Source organism: Mustelus asterias, chromosome 3, assembly GCF_964213995.1.
Source record: "Mustelus asterias chromosome 3, sMusAst1.hap1.1, whole genome shotgun sequence".
Lineage (NCBI taxonomy): Eukaryota > Metazoa > Chordata > Chondrichthyes > Carcharhiniformes > Triakidae > Mustelus > Mustelus asterias.
The window spans coordinates 30827829-30840723 of NC_135803.1; the positions used below are offsets into that span (position 1 = coordinate 30827829).

General features: G+C 44.1%; 1 protein-coding gene across 1 annotated transcript in view; it reads right to left on the reverse strand.

Moving 5' to 3' along the window:
* rnpepl1 (arginyl aminopeptidase like 1) overlaps window positions 1-11063 on the reverse strand; it is a 54617-nt gene extending 43554 nt beyond the window's left edge. The window contains exons 1-2 of the mRNA XM_078206927.1: window positions 10532-11063; window positions 3093-3233 (exon numbers count right to left, since the gene is read on the reverse strand). Coding sequence (XP_078063053.1) covers window positions 3093-3233; window positions 10532-10984 — 594 coding nt within the window. The 5' untranslated portion in view covers window positions 10985-11063. The remainder of the gene's footprint in view (window positions 1-3092; window positions 3234-10531) is intronic.
* Window positions 11064-12895: the final 1832 nt, after the last annotated feature.

Here is a 12895-nt window from a genome sequence, read left to right on the forward strand (position 1 = left end):
ATTGCATACCATGTCCATTTTCCCTGCTTTGGACTTCATTTTGCTTCACCCTCCCTCTTGATCCCTGATGGGAGAATCCCCATACTTGGGAATTCTGTCCTTAAAACTCTCCACTTTGTTATCTCTCCTGCTACCTCAAAACTACTCTCTGTGACTGTACTTATCTGTCAATTCCACTGGGAAGGCAATGGCTTAGTGGTATTGTCACCGGAATAGAAATTCCAGGGCCTCAGGATCGAATCCATCATGGCAGATAATGAAGTCTAAATTCAATAAAAATCTGGAATTAAAAGTCTACTGATGACCATGAAACCATTGACGATTGTCATAAAAACCTACCTGGTTCACTAATTTCCTTCAGGGAAAGAAATCGGACATCCTTACCTGGTCTGGCCTACATGTGCCTCCAAATCCACGGCAATATGGTTGACTCTTAAATGCCCTCTGAAATGGCCTAGTAAATGATTCAGTTGAAAGGCAATTAAGGATGGGTAATAAATGCTGGCCCAGCCAGCGATGCCCACATCTCATGAACTCATAAAAAATAAGATTTCTCCTGTTACTACTTGTCTGACATCTTCAAAATAGCTTTGGCTATTCTACTGTGCTAGTTGATATAATTATTGCCAGTTAAAATATTCTGCCAACAGCAGGGTTAAAGAAAACTGAAAAATATTCAGGCTCCTGCATGATATCAACATTGCCTTCCTAAAAAGTAGGAAAAAAATTAGTTTGCAACCTCAGAATAGCTTCAAATCTACCAATTGGAAGTTTGAATTCTCACCCCTTTAAGCAAACTTCAAAAGCAAATTTCAGTCATTTACGATCATAGTGATGTTTGATGTAGAAACGTAGAAACAAGAAGCAAGAATAGGCCATTTGGCCCTTCGAGCCTGCTCTGCCTTGCATTATAATCATGGCTGATCATCAAATTCAATATCCTGATCCCTCTTACCCCCATATCCCTTGATCCCTTGAGCCCCAAGAGCTGTGTCTAAATTATTCTTGAAATCAGATAATATTTTGGCCTCAACTACTTTCTGTGGTAGTGAATTCCAGACATTCACCACTCTCTGGGTGTCAAAATTTCTCACCTCAGTTCTAAAAGGTTTACCCTTTATCCTCAAACTTTGACCCCTAGTTCTGGACTGCCGCACTATCAGGAACATTATTTCTGAATCTACCCTGTCCAGTCCTGTAAGAATTTTATAAGTTTATAATCCCCTCTTACTCTTCTGAATTCCAGTGAATACCATCCTCATGTTTTGAATCAATAGTAATTCTGAGGGGCAGTACAGTACAGCTGCATTAAAACAAAATGTAACACACAGGAACATAGGACTGAGAAGCAGGAGTAGGCCATTCAGCACTTTGAGCCTGCTCCACCATTCAATAAGATCACGGCTATTCTGGTTGTGGTCACAGCTCCACTTTCCTGTCTCCCGTGTAACCTTTGATTCCCTTGCCTATCAAAATCCTCAAATAAATTTAAAGAGCCAGCCTCCACTACCTTCTGGGGAAGAGAATTCCACACTCTAATGACCCCTCCAGAGAAAAACAATTCTCATCTCTGCCTTATGTGGTGGATTTTTTATTCTTAAGCTATGTCCCAGAGTTCTAGTTTCCTCTAAAAGAGGAAACATCCTCCTGGTATCCACCCTATCCAGTCCCCTCAAGGAATTGTATATTTCAATAAGATTCCTGCTCATTCGTCTTAACTTCAATGGGAAGAGGCTTAAGCTGTTCAGTCTTTCTTCATAAAATAAGCCCTTCTTCCCAGAAATGAGTCAAGTGAACCTGCTCTGAACAATCTAAAGCAATTATATCTTTTTTCAAATAAGGAGACCAATTTTTTAAATTCATTCATGGGATGTGGGAGTCAATGGCCAGGCCAGCATTTATTGCCCACCTCTAATCGTTCTTGAGAAGATGGTGCTTGGCTGCCTTCTTGAACTACCTCCACTTCTTGAACTACTGCAATCCATTTGGTGTAGGTGCACCCACAGTGCTGTGAGGGAGGGAGTTCCAGCATTTTGACCCAGCGACAATGAAGGAACAGCGATATATTTCCAAGTCAGGATGGTGAGCACAGAACTGAACACAGTACTCCAGATGTAGTCTCACCAAGACACTGTATAACAGCAATAAAACTTCCCCACTTTTATATTCAATTCAGCTTGCAATAAATACCAAATCACTTACTGCACCTGCATACTAACTTTTAGTGATGCATGTACCTGCTTCTGGACCAGAGTTCAACAATCTCATTCCATTAAAAAAGTATACTGTTTTTCTATTCTTCCTGCTAAAATGGACAATTTACTTTACTCTCCAGCTGCCAAACATTTGCCCACTTACTGACGCTGTCTATATCCCTTTACTGACTCTCTGCCTCCCCTTGACAACTGACTTTCCTACCTATATTTGTGTTCATTCATCCAAGTCATTGATGTGCATTGTAAATAGTTGAGGATCCAGCACTGAATTCAATTAGTTACAGCTTGTCTATCTGAAAAATACTGTTTCCTGTTAGCTAACCAATCCTTTACCCATGCGAATACATTACATTACACCATGTGCTTTTATCTTGTGTGGTAACCTTTGAGGTGACACCTAATCAAATGCAACAATGCCAATGTAACTTCCTCAGTTTTGTAAACTGTGCTTTTGATAAATGTCAGTACTGCTAACTGCACAGATTCTGTCGTCAGTCTACAAAACTTGCAATAAAAATGATCAGACAGAACAGCTTCAGAACCAAAAAACAATTAACAGCAGTATTACCGGATCAATATCCTTCATCCAGAAAAAAGTTGCAATCTACGTGACGGAGAAAAATCACAGCCTTTGCAGCTGGACCACCCCATATACCATTGCAAACATTCACAACCACCATATAATCTGAACCAAAGTGCTAGGATGCACCAGGTTTAGACAAGAGTAGAGTTTTTCTCTCGACACAGTTGGAAACTATCAAATGGCAAACAAACTTACCTATTATCAACTTGAGCCCCTACAGCATTAACAGTGGTTTCACTCGTACAAAACAGCATGTATTAACAATTAAAGTGATTTCAACAGCAGCTTCCTACCATAACTGTAGCGGAGTAAGTACTCTTGACAGCAGGTGTATCAAAGCAGGGAAAGAAGGATCTATTACACACCGAGTGACCGTGTGTAAAAAGGAATGGTTTGGAATTTCCACTTGTTAATTCTGGATCCAACCACCAAATCTGTGTGAAAAAGAAAACAAAACAGGGTGCTTTAAATTATTGGGTCTTTTTGTGAGAATTGCTTGATTATGTAGGAAGATCAGTCTTAATCTTGGTTTTGATTTTTAAATTCTCCGACAATCAAACTTCAGTTGGTGCTAGCCAGAGAGCTAGACTTGGAATCCATCATTTTATGTCAATGTTGCTTCTGCTTTTGAAAGATGGTATGTTTCCCCTTGTGTTCTGCATCTTACAGTTTTTTCGCCCTTGAACTGTCTATCATGTCATTAGTCAACCAACAGAAATATTCCAATTGATGCAGCAAACATACGTGTTGCTTTGGAAGACAACAGCAAAAACAGTTTAAAAATCTATGCAGCTATTGCAAAATGGTTTGGTCCTGTGGCCTCTTATCTAAAGTGACTTGTAATGGACTCACTCTTTACCTCATTGTTAATGAGGACATAGACAAAACAACCAGCATGAAACGCTGATGCCTCTGATTAATAATTCATGTGACACTGGGGGTGCCACTTCAGCAGCAAACATGTAAATCTCAGCTATATAACAAGCTGTAGGGAACAACAGAGCTGAGAAAACATATATAACAAATTGGCCCAAGGGTAAACTGGAGTTTCTCTGATGGGTTAAAATCAGGTCGATAATATATTTACGACTAAAATTATAACTTTTTACGATGTAAACCATTTTCTAGTCTTTAAGCTTGTGTCAAGTCAAGTAACAGCATTCAATTCTGATGAAGGGTCATTGGCCTGAAACATTAAGCCTCTCCACATGTAGTTTGCTGGGTATTTCAAGTATCTTCCATTTTTGTTTCAAATTTCCAGCATTTTTAATATCTTGTTTTTGTGATATTACTGAATGTTACGCATTACGTTTTATAACATTTATTCAAACAGTTTTACATCAACAATTTGCAAATGTAGAGTATCTTAATACAGTAAAACATTCCAAGCGAGTTCACAAGAGCACTATCAGACAAAACCCCATACAGAATCACATAACAAAATATTAGGACAGGTGACCAAAAGCTTGGTCAAAGAGGTAAGTTTTAAGGAATCTTAGAATAGAATAGAATCTTTACAGTACAGGAGGCCATTTGGCCCATCGAGTCTGTGCCAACCACATCCCACCTAGGCCCAATTTTCCTAACATCACACATTTACCCTGCTAATCCCTCTGATACTAGGGTCAATTTAGCATGGCCAATCAACCCGCACATCTTTGGACTGTGGGAGGAAACCGGAGCACCCGGAGGAAACCCACGCAGACATGGGAAGAACGTGCAAACTCCACACAGACAGTGACCCGAGGCCGGAATTGAACCTGGGTCCCTGGCGCTGTGAGGTAGCAATGCTAACCACTGCGCCACCATGCCACCCCAGAATGTCTTAAAGAGAGAGATAGAGATATGGAAAGGTTTAGGAATATAGGCAGCTGGGGGCACGGGCATTGCCACCAATGGTGGTGAAACTAAAATCTGGCATGCCAAAATTGGAGGAGCACAGAGATCTCAGAGGGTTGTAGAGTTGGAGGAGATCATTGAGATTGGAAAGAATGAGGCAATGGAGGGATTTGAAAACAAGGGTGAATACTTTAAAACCAAGATATTGCCAGAAAAGAAGCCACTGTAGGCCTGTGAGCACAGGTGTGATTGGTGAATGGACCTTGGTATGGGTTAGGATATGGATTGTTGATTTATGAACAAGCTCAAGTTTATCACGGGTCCAAAGGCAGGATTTAAGCCAAGAAAGCACTGGAATGCTTAAATATAGCCATGAAAGGTCATGCTAATGGGCAGCCCACAATGAAAGAATTATCTGGAGACAACTTAACTAATAGGCCGAATAGCCACTTGCTCCAGATTTTCACATTAAAAACAGTTGATGGTCTCATATGATAACAGTCACCTCAGATAAATTAACATTTGAAAACTACTCTGCAAAATAGTTGGTTTGTCATCTGGCAAAACCCAAATTTAGCTCAGTGACTCCAGTAGTTTCTTTTCCTCTCAATGTCCCCCATCGCTCTCTGGGTCACATCCACCTTATTCTGGAGTTTATCTCCTGGGCATCAAAATGGCACTTACATTCTTTCCTTTCCAGAATTCTGCGACCAATCTTCCAAGAAGAGAAAGCTATTATCATTTGAGGTGAAGCTAAAGGCTTCATCTCAATGGTCAGGAAGCACCACTGGGAGTAGTTTATAGGGCCACTAATAGTACCATTAGGAAGGACATTAAGCATGAAATGATTAGAGTATGTACCAAAGGCAATGTATTAACCACGAGGGACTTCAATCTTCATATAGACTGAACAATTCAAACTGGTAAAGTAGTCTGGCAGATGAGTTTGTGGAATGTTTTAGTGATAATTTCCTCAAACAATAAGTTGTGGAGCCAACTAGGAAAAAGCTACTTTAGATCTAGTACAGGCAGGATTAGTAATTTCATCGTAAAGTCCGCTGGGAAAAAGTGATTTTAACACAATTGAATGCAATATTATGGTTGAAAGAGACATACTCGAGTCTAAAGCAAGAAACATAAACTTAAAGAAAGCCAATTATATATCACGTGAATTTGAGGGAGAGATGGCCACGGTTAATTGTGTAATCAGACCAGAAGTGTGACAGCAAGTAAACAGTAGGAAATATTTAAAGGAATGATTTAAAATTCACAACAAAAATATGTTCCATTAAAAAATAAAACCTTAAAAAGAAAGGTCCATTTGTGGATTACAGGGGTAATTAAGGATAATACTCGAGTAGAAGAAAAGGCTTTTAATTTTGAAAAGAACAGAAGCGTAAGGAGTGGGCAAAAGATAATGAAAAAAATCAACAAAATGGGGGAAAAAAAGAATGAAAATAAATTAGCCAGGAATATAAAAACGGATTTTAAGAGTTGTTACCAGTATGTAAAGACAGTGAGAAGTCTCACAACACCAGATTAAAGTCCAACAGGTTTATTTGGTAGCACATATTTGGTACCACATTTGGTAGTAATAAACCTGTTGGACTTTAACCTGGTGTTGTGAGACTTCTTACTGTGTTTACCCCAGTCCAACGCCGGCATCTCCACATCATGACCAGTATGTAAAGCAAAGATTTGCTGAAGCAAATATTGGTCCTTTAAAGACAGAGACAAGAGAAATTATTGTGGAGAATGAGGAAATGGGAGAGATACTAAATAAATATTTTGTGCTGGTCATCATAGTAGAAACCACAAATTAGATACCAGAAGTAGAGGGCGACCAAGGTGCGAATAGCAGTGAGGGACCTAAGGGCATTAATATGAGCAGAGAAAAAGTGTTAAAGAAACTTAAGGGACTAAAATACGACAGAACTCCAGGGCCTGGTGGCTACAGAATTCTGAAAGAGATAGCCGAAGACATATAGTGGATCCACTGGGTGTATTTTCCAAAATTATCTGGATTCCAGAATGGTCCCAACAGATTAGAAGTTAGCAAATGTAACAGTGTTACTCAAGAAAGGAGGGAGAGAGAAAACAGGGAACTACAGGCCACTTAGCCTGACATCAATCATGGGAAAACCACTGAGATGTATTATTAGGGTAATCTTAAGAATGCACCTTAAAAATCATAATACGATTGAACAAAGTGAAGATAGTTTTGCGAAAGGGAAATTGTGCTGATAAATTCGTTAAACGTTTTTTGAGCATGTAATGAGTAGAGTGGATGAAAGGGAGCCAGGTGTAGTATATTTGGATATCCAAAAGGCATTTGATTTGGTGTCATATGAAAGGTCAATATGCAAGTTAAGGCTCATGGAATTGGGGGGTACATTAGCATAGATGCAAGTTTGGTTAATAGTCAGGAAGCAAAGAGTAGGGTTAAATGAGACATTTTCAAGTTGGCACACTGTAACTAGTGGAGTGTCACAAGGATCAGTGCTAGGGCCTCAACTATCTATTACTAGTAAGGATGATTGTTTTCCATGAGTCCAAAGATCCTGATGTGTGAGGCCAGTTTGGGGTGTGTGTTATCAGTTCGGGTCATGGTGCATTCTTTTTGCCACGCTCATTTTTATTTTTCATTTTGTCATTGCTGGGTTTCAAAATGCTGAAATCCTTCCCATAGACTCTGCCACCATCAGGTTCGATCAGTGGTCTCCCAGGAGTTAATGTCACTTTTGGCTTTTAGCACATCCTCGAAGTGCTTCTTCTGTCCTCCTCCGAGAGTGTCTGCCCTGACAGTGGGAGAAGGTGACCTGCTTTTTAGAGCTTGGTACCTGACATCCAAACTATAGGTCCAACCCAATGAAGCTGATGGCAGTTGATCATGACATCAATGCTTGTGGTGCCTCCTTGTGAGAGGACACTGATGTCGGTGTGTCTGTCCTCCCACTTAACACGCTGCTCTCAACCATGTCCTTGTAAAGACTAACATGTCGATGTGATTGTCCACAGTAAGCTCATGGATGGCAAGGGCTTTATTAGCAAGAATGCCGCATCACCTCAGATCGACCAGGTGGGACAAGATATTCCAAGAGATGGCGATGGAGGCTTCTGAGACATTGGCTGAAAGGTAGGATCTGTGAATGTGACCATATCATTCTGGCACTTGACTAATCTATGGGACAGCTCTCTGAATTTGGCACAAAATCCCAGAAGTTAATGAGAAGGACTTTGCAGGTTTGACTGGGCAGGGTATACCACAAAGGAAGCCAAGCCAAGGAGCTGAGTTCAGTGGTCAGTAGTTGATGGTGCTGACCACAATATAAATTTGTGTTGGATTGGCAGGAATGTCAATGGTGGCAGAGTCTATGGATACATGTGGAGAAAATGAGGCAGCATGGCAAGTTATGCCCCTAGTAACTGGCCACTGGGGCGTTGGCGTTCTAAAAGTAGGTTTCCTGCCCACCAGATTCCAGACATATGGAAGAATGAGGGTAACTGTGTTTGGAAAATTCCTAACAAAATATTTAACTTGCATGACCAACCATCTCCCCCCCTCCCCCCCAACACAGTTCACAAAAGTGAGAAAAGGAAAATCAAAACAACAGAGCAACAGTTGGGAGAGGGGAAATATTCATGACTTGAAAAAGTTATAAAATTGCTATATTCATTGAGGATTTTGCACACTGATTGTACTTTAAGGTAAATTATTAGCTCATTATGCAAGTTCATCTTCAATCAGGGGAAATGTAGTCAGAGTTTGCAAATAAATAAGTTACCCAGGTGCAGGTCTTTAAAAGTTTAGTGACAAAGTTGATGAGCTTGTTAAATCTCTGGAATGCTAAATTCTTAAAATTGAGTAGAGAATACAATAAAATTAATGCTAAACTTATACAAAGCCATAGTCTCATCTCTTTGCCAAGTTCTAAGCCCTGCACTTTAGAGAAGATGTCAAGGCTTCGGACACAGTACAAGAGGGATTTACTATGATGATACCAAGACTGTGAAAATAAAGGATCTAAAAGGCTCATTTCACCAGAATAGCAAAGGTTAAGAGAATATTTGACAGTGATATTCAATAAGAAAAGTAGCTTTGATAAAGTAAGTAAAGAAAAAGAATATTTAAAGTCCAGGAGACGGTGACTGGAGGTCATAAATACAAGATCATTGCTGAAGGACCAAAAAACGTTGCAAGTTGTTTTACATATAGGATGTGAAAAGCCAAAAACAGCAGTCAGTCAGCATTGTAAGGAGAATCCATAAAACTTTTAAAATGGAAGTAGATAACTGAAAAATAAAATGTTAAAATGCGGAAAGTGGTTAACTTTTTCAGAGAGCTGGCAGACAGTTGTGATAAAATTTTGCATTTGGTTTTGCACTTGTTGTTATACATCCATTTAGTATATCAGCTACCATATGCACAGATATAATTCATCAAACTTGTATCTCGTTCAATGACAATTGGGACAAGTGAAATCTCAGTGGTTCTTGTGCGCTGCATCCCAGTGCAGAGTTCCATCATAATGTAAGTTATAGATTTTATATCATAAAAATCAATGGCAATGTAGAGTTTGTTATAGCTGGGGCAGAAGACAATTCCCTTATTCTATCATTGCTGTTTTTGACTTACTCAGTCGATGGACCATGGAATTTCAGCCTCACTACAAAACTAAAAGCGGAGGCTTCCTAAACTGCCAAGTCACTCAACTAAAGTTGGGTGGCAGATGGTTAGCACTGCTGCCTCACAGCACCAGGGACCCGGGTTCGATTCCTGGCTTGGGTGACTGTCTGTGTGGAGTTTGCACGTTCTCCCCGTGTCTGCATAGGTTTCCTCCGGATGCTCTGGTTTCTTCCCACAGTCTGAAAGACATGCAGGTTAGGTGCATTGGCTATGCTAAATTCTCCCTCAGTGCAACCGAACAGGCACTGGAGTGTGGCAACCAGGGGATTTTCACAGTAACTTCATTGCAGTATTAATGTAAGCCTATTTGTGACACTAATAAACAAACTTTTAAACTTTCAAAAAACTTTAAACTTTAAGTGACAAGAAACAAAAAACAGAAAATGTTGGAAAATCTCAACAGGTCTGACAGTGATGAGAGAAGAGAATCCAGTTTAGGACATGCATCAGCAGCACCTGCAGACTGAGGCAGAGCAGGGTCCATAGAGATTTCAGCACTTAAAGTTTAGAGTTTATTTATCAGTGTCACAAGTCGGCTTACATTATCACTGCAATGAAGTTACTGTGAAAATCCTCTACTTGCCACACTAGGGTGCCTGCTCTGGTACGCTGAGGGAGAATTTAGCATGGCCAATGCACCTGACCAGCATGTCTTTTGGACTGGGAGGAAATCGGAGGAAACCCACGCAGACACGGGGAGAACGTGCAGACTCCCCAAAGTGCAAACTGGTGAGCTAGAGATACAAAGTGAGTCAAATGCACACTGTGATTTAAAAAGAGAGAGAGAAAATATTATAGAGAAAACATGAACCCATCAATCCTACTGTGTGATCTGATCACAGTAAGGAGTCTAACAACACCAGGTTAAAGTCCAACAGGTTTATTTGGTAGCAAAGCTAGAGGCGTTTGCTACCAAATAAACCTGTTGGACTTTAACCTGGTGTTGTTAAGACTCCTTACTGTGTTTACCCCAGTCCAACGCCGGCATCTCCACATCATGATCTGATCACCACAGGGTTAAACTCTGTACCATCCATTGTGGAAAAAGATGAATGATGAGTACTCCCATTCCCTTCTGCTGGAGGAGGCAGTCTGACAAGAGTCCACACAGTGAGTTTGAGTTTGGGTTTGGGGAGGGTGGGCGGAAGTTTTGGAGCTGGCAGTTTAAATCTCCACCTGAGGGAGTTGGCTGGCTGAGGAACTTACCGCCGGCCCCTCGGCTGTAGTGTACCTGATGATGATCTGGAAGTTGCTGTGGGGCTTGATGGCAGCCGGGAGGTTGATGACCAGCGAGGAGCCATAGTCGGTGAAGGGGTCGAGGCGGTGGGCGAGGGGCCAGCTGCTGTCGCCCGAGCTGCACCGGCACTTGGCGCTGACGGAGCGGAGCAGCAGCGACGGGTGCGAGTCCAGCACCAGGCTGGGGGTGTCGGCTCGCAGGCACACCAGGTCCAGCACCTCCAGCGCCTGGATCTGCCGGCTGGGGAAGTCGATGTCCAGCTCCAGGTGGAAATGCTGGAGGTGGAAGCGCTGGAAGTTGGAGGCGGAGGCGATGTCGACCGGGCCGTCCCGGGACGAACTCCAACTCTCGCTCTTGTGACTCGAGCCCGTCACAACTTTGCGGCAGCAGCAGAAAGTTGGCCGCTCGAAGGCGGCAGCCATGGTCCAGCCAGCCAGAGAAACACAAACAACAGGGAGGAGGAGGAGGAGGAGGAGGGGGGGGGGGGGGGGGGATTAAAATATAATAAATCGCTTCGAGCCCGGGCGCGCGGATAAAATGGCGGCGCTCGACTCGAGGCGACTACGTGAAATCCATCAGCTCCCCCCGGGGTCGCGGGAGACCGAAAAAAAAAGGGACAAGGAGAGAGACAGCTCTGGAGGGACAGAATGGAGAGCCCGAGTCCCCGGCAAAAACAGGAAGTAAAGGCTCGGGGCTCAGAGGCTGCAGCCGGCAGGGCAACAACTGGAGGGCGCCAGAGAGGGAGCCGGCGCCGGGGCCCCGGGAGGTGGGGAGGCCAGATCCAGGGCAGGCCGGGGCCCCCATCGTGATGGCCCCCAAGGGTGGAGACCAGCCCTCTCCCCCCCCCCCCCATGGTCCCAAGGGTGGAGGCCAGACCCCCCCCCCCCCGATGGTCCCAGGGGTGGGGGCCAGAACCCCCCTCCCCTGATGGTCCCAAGGGTGGGGGCCAGACCCCTCCCCTCCCCTGATGGTCCCAGGGGTGGGGGCCAGACCCCCCCTCCCCTGATGGTCCCAGGGGTGGGGGCCAGACCCACCCCCCCCCCTCTCCCCTGATGGTCCCAGGGGTGGGGGCCAGAACCCCCCTCCCCTCCCCTGATGGTCCCAAGGGTGGGGGCCAGACCCCCCCCCCCCTCCTCCCCTGATGGTCCCAAGGGTGGGGGCCAGACCTCCTCCCCTGATGGTCCCAAGGGTGGGGGCCAGAACACCCCCTCCCCCGATGGTCCCAGGGGTGGGGACCAGACCCCCCCCACCCCTCTCTCTCTCCCTCCCTCCCTCCCTAATAGTCCCAGGGCTGGGGGTCCCTGGCCCCCACCCTGATGGCCCATCCTCCTCAGATGGACTCTGCACTATTATCTGGGAGGCTGGCACTGTCAGCCAGACTGCTGGCAGAGGCAGAACTGAAAGGATCCACCCAGGTCTTGACGAATGGTCATCCAGACTCGAAACATCAGCTCTGTTCTCCCTCCACGGATGCTGCCAGACCTGTTGAGATTTTCTGGGGTTTTTTTTTGTTTCAGACTCCAGCATCCGTGATATTTTGCCTTTGTTTTATTACAGAACTGAAAGGTTGTTGTTGGGTCTGTTTCTCCCCCCCCCCCCCCCCCCCCCCGGGGGGGGGGGGGGGGGGGGGGGGTGGTAGTGGTGGCCATGAACACATTTTCAAGGGTGAGCCCCATGATCAGTGGCAGTTGCCTCCCGGGTGCTCTGGTTTCCTCCTACAGTCCGAAAGATGTGCTGGTTAGGTGCATTGGCTATGCTAAATTCTCCCTCAGTGTACTAGGGGATTTTCACGGTAACGTCATTGCAGTGTTAATAATGTAAGCTGTGACACTACTAAATAAGCTTTACACTTTAGTTACAGGTGTTTTTCTTCAGTCTTTGCCCTGGTCAAAGAAATTGGAAGCTCTGGACTGCAGCTTTTCAGGAAACTTTATATTGCTCCGAAGACATTTCTAGGGTTTGCCAGGCCATTGGAGGTGGAAGTGGTTGGGGCATAGTGATGAAAAGGACGAGGGGGATGGAAAATCAGCTTGGGACTGAACATGATGCCAAGGTTGTGAACAGTCTAGTTCTGCAAGAGATTGGGGCCAAGGATGGACATGGATTTGGCATTGAAGGTCCTGAGTTTGTGCTTTCGGGGGCTGAATATGATGGCTTCTGTCTCTACAGTATTTAACTAGTGGAAGCTGTATCAAGCAAGCAGTAAGGTGACAGAGGTGAGAAGTTGCATTGAGGCAGAGCATACACCTGCCAACCAATCCCATGCTTGGATTGATGTTGTCAAGGGGCAGCATGGAGGCAGCACATCCATGATTGGTCCTTGGTGAACTCCA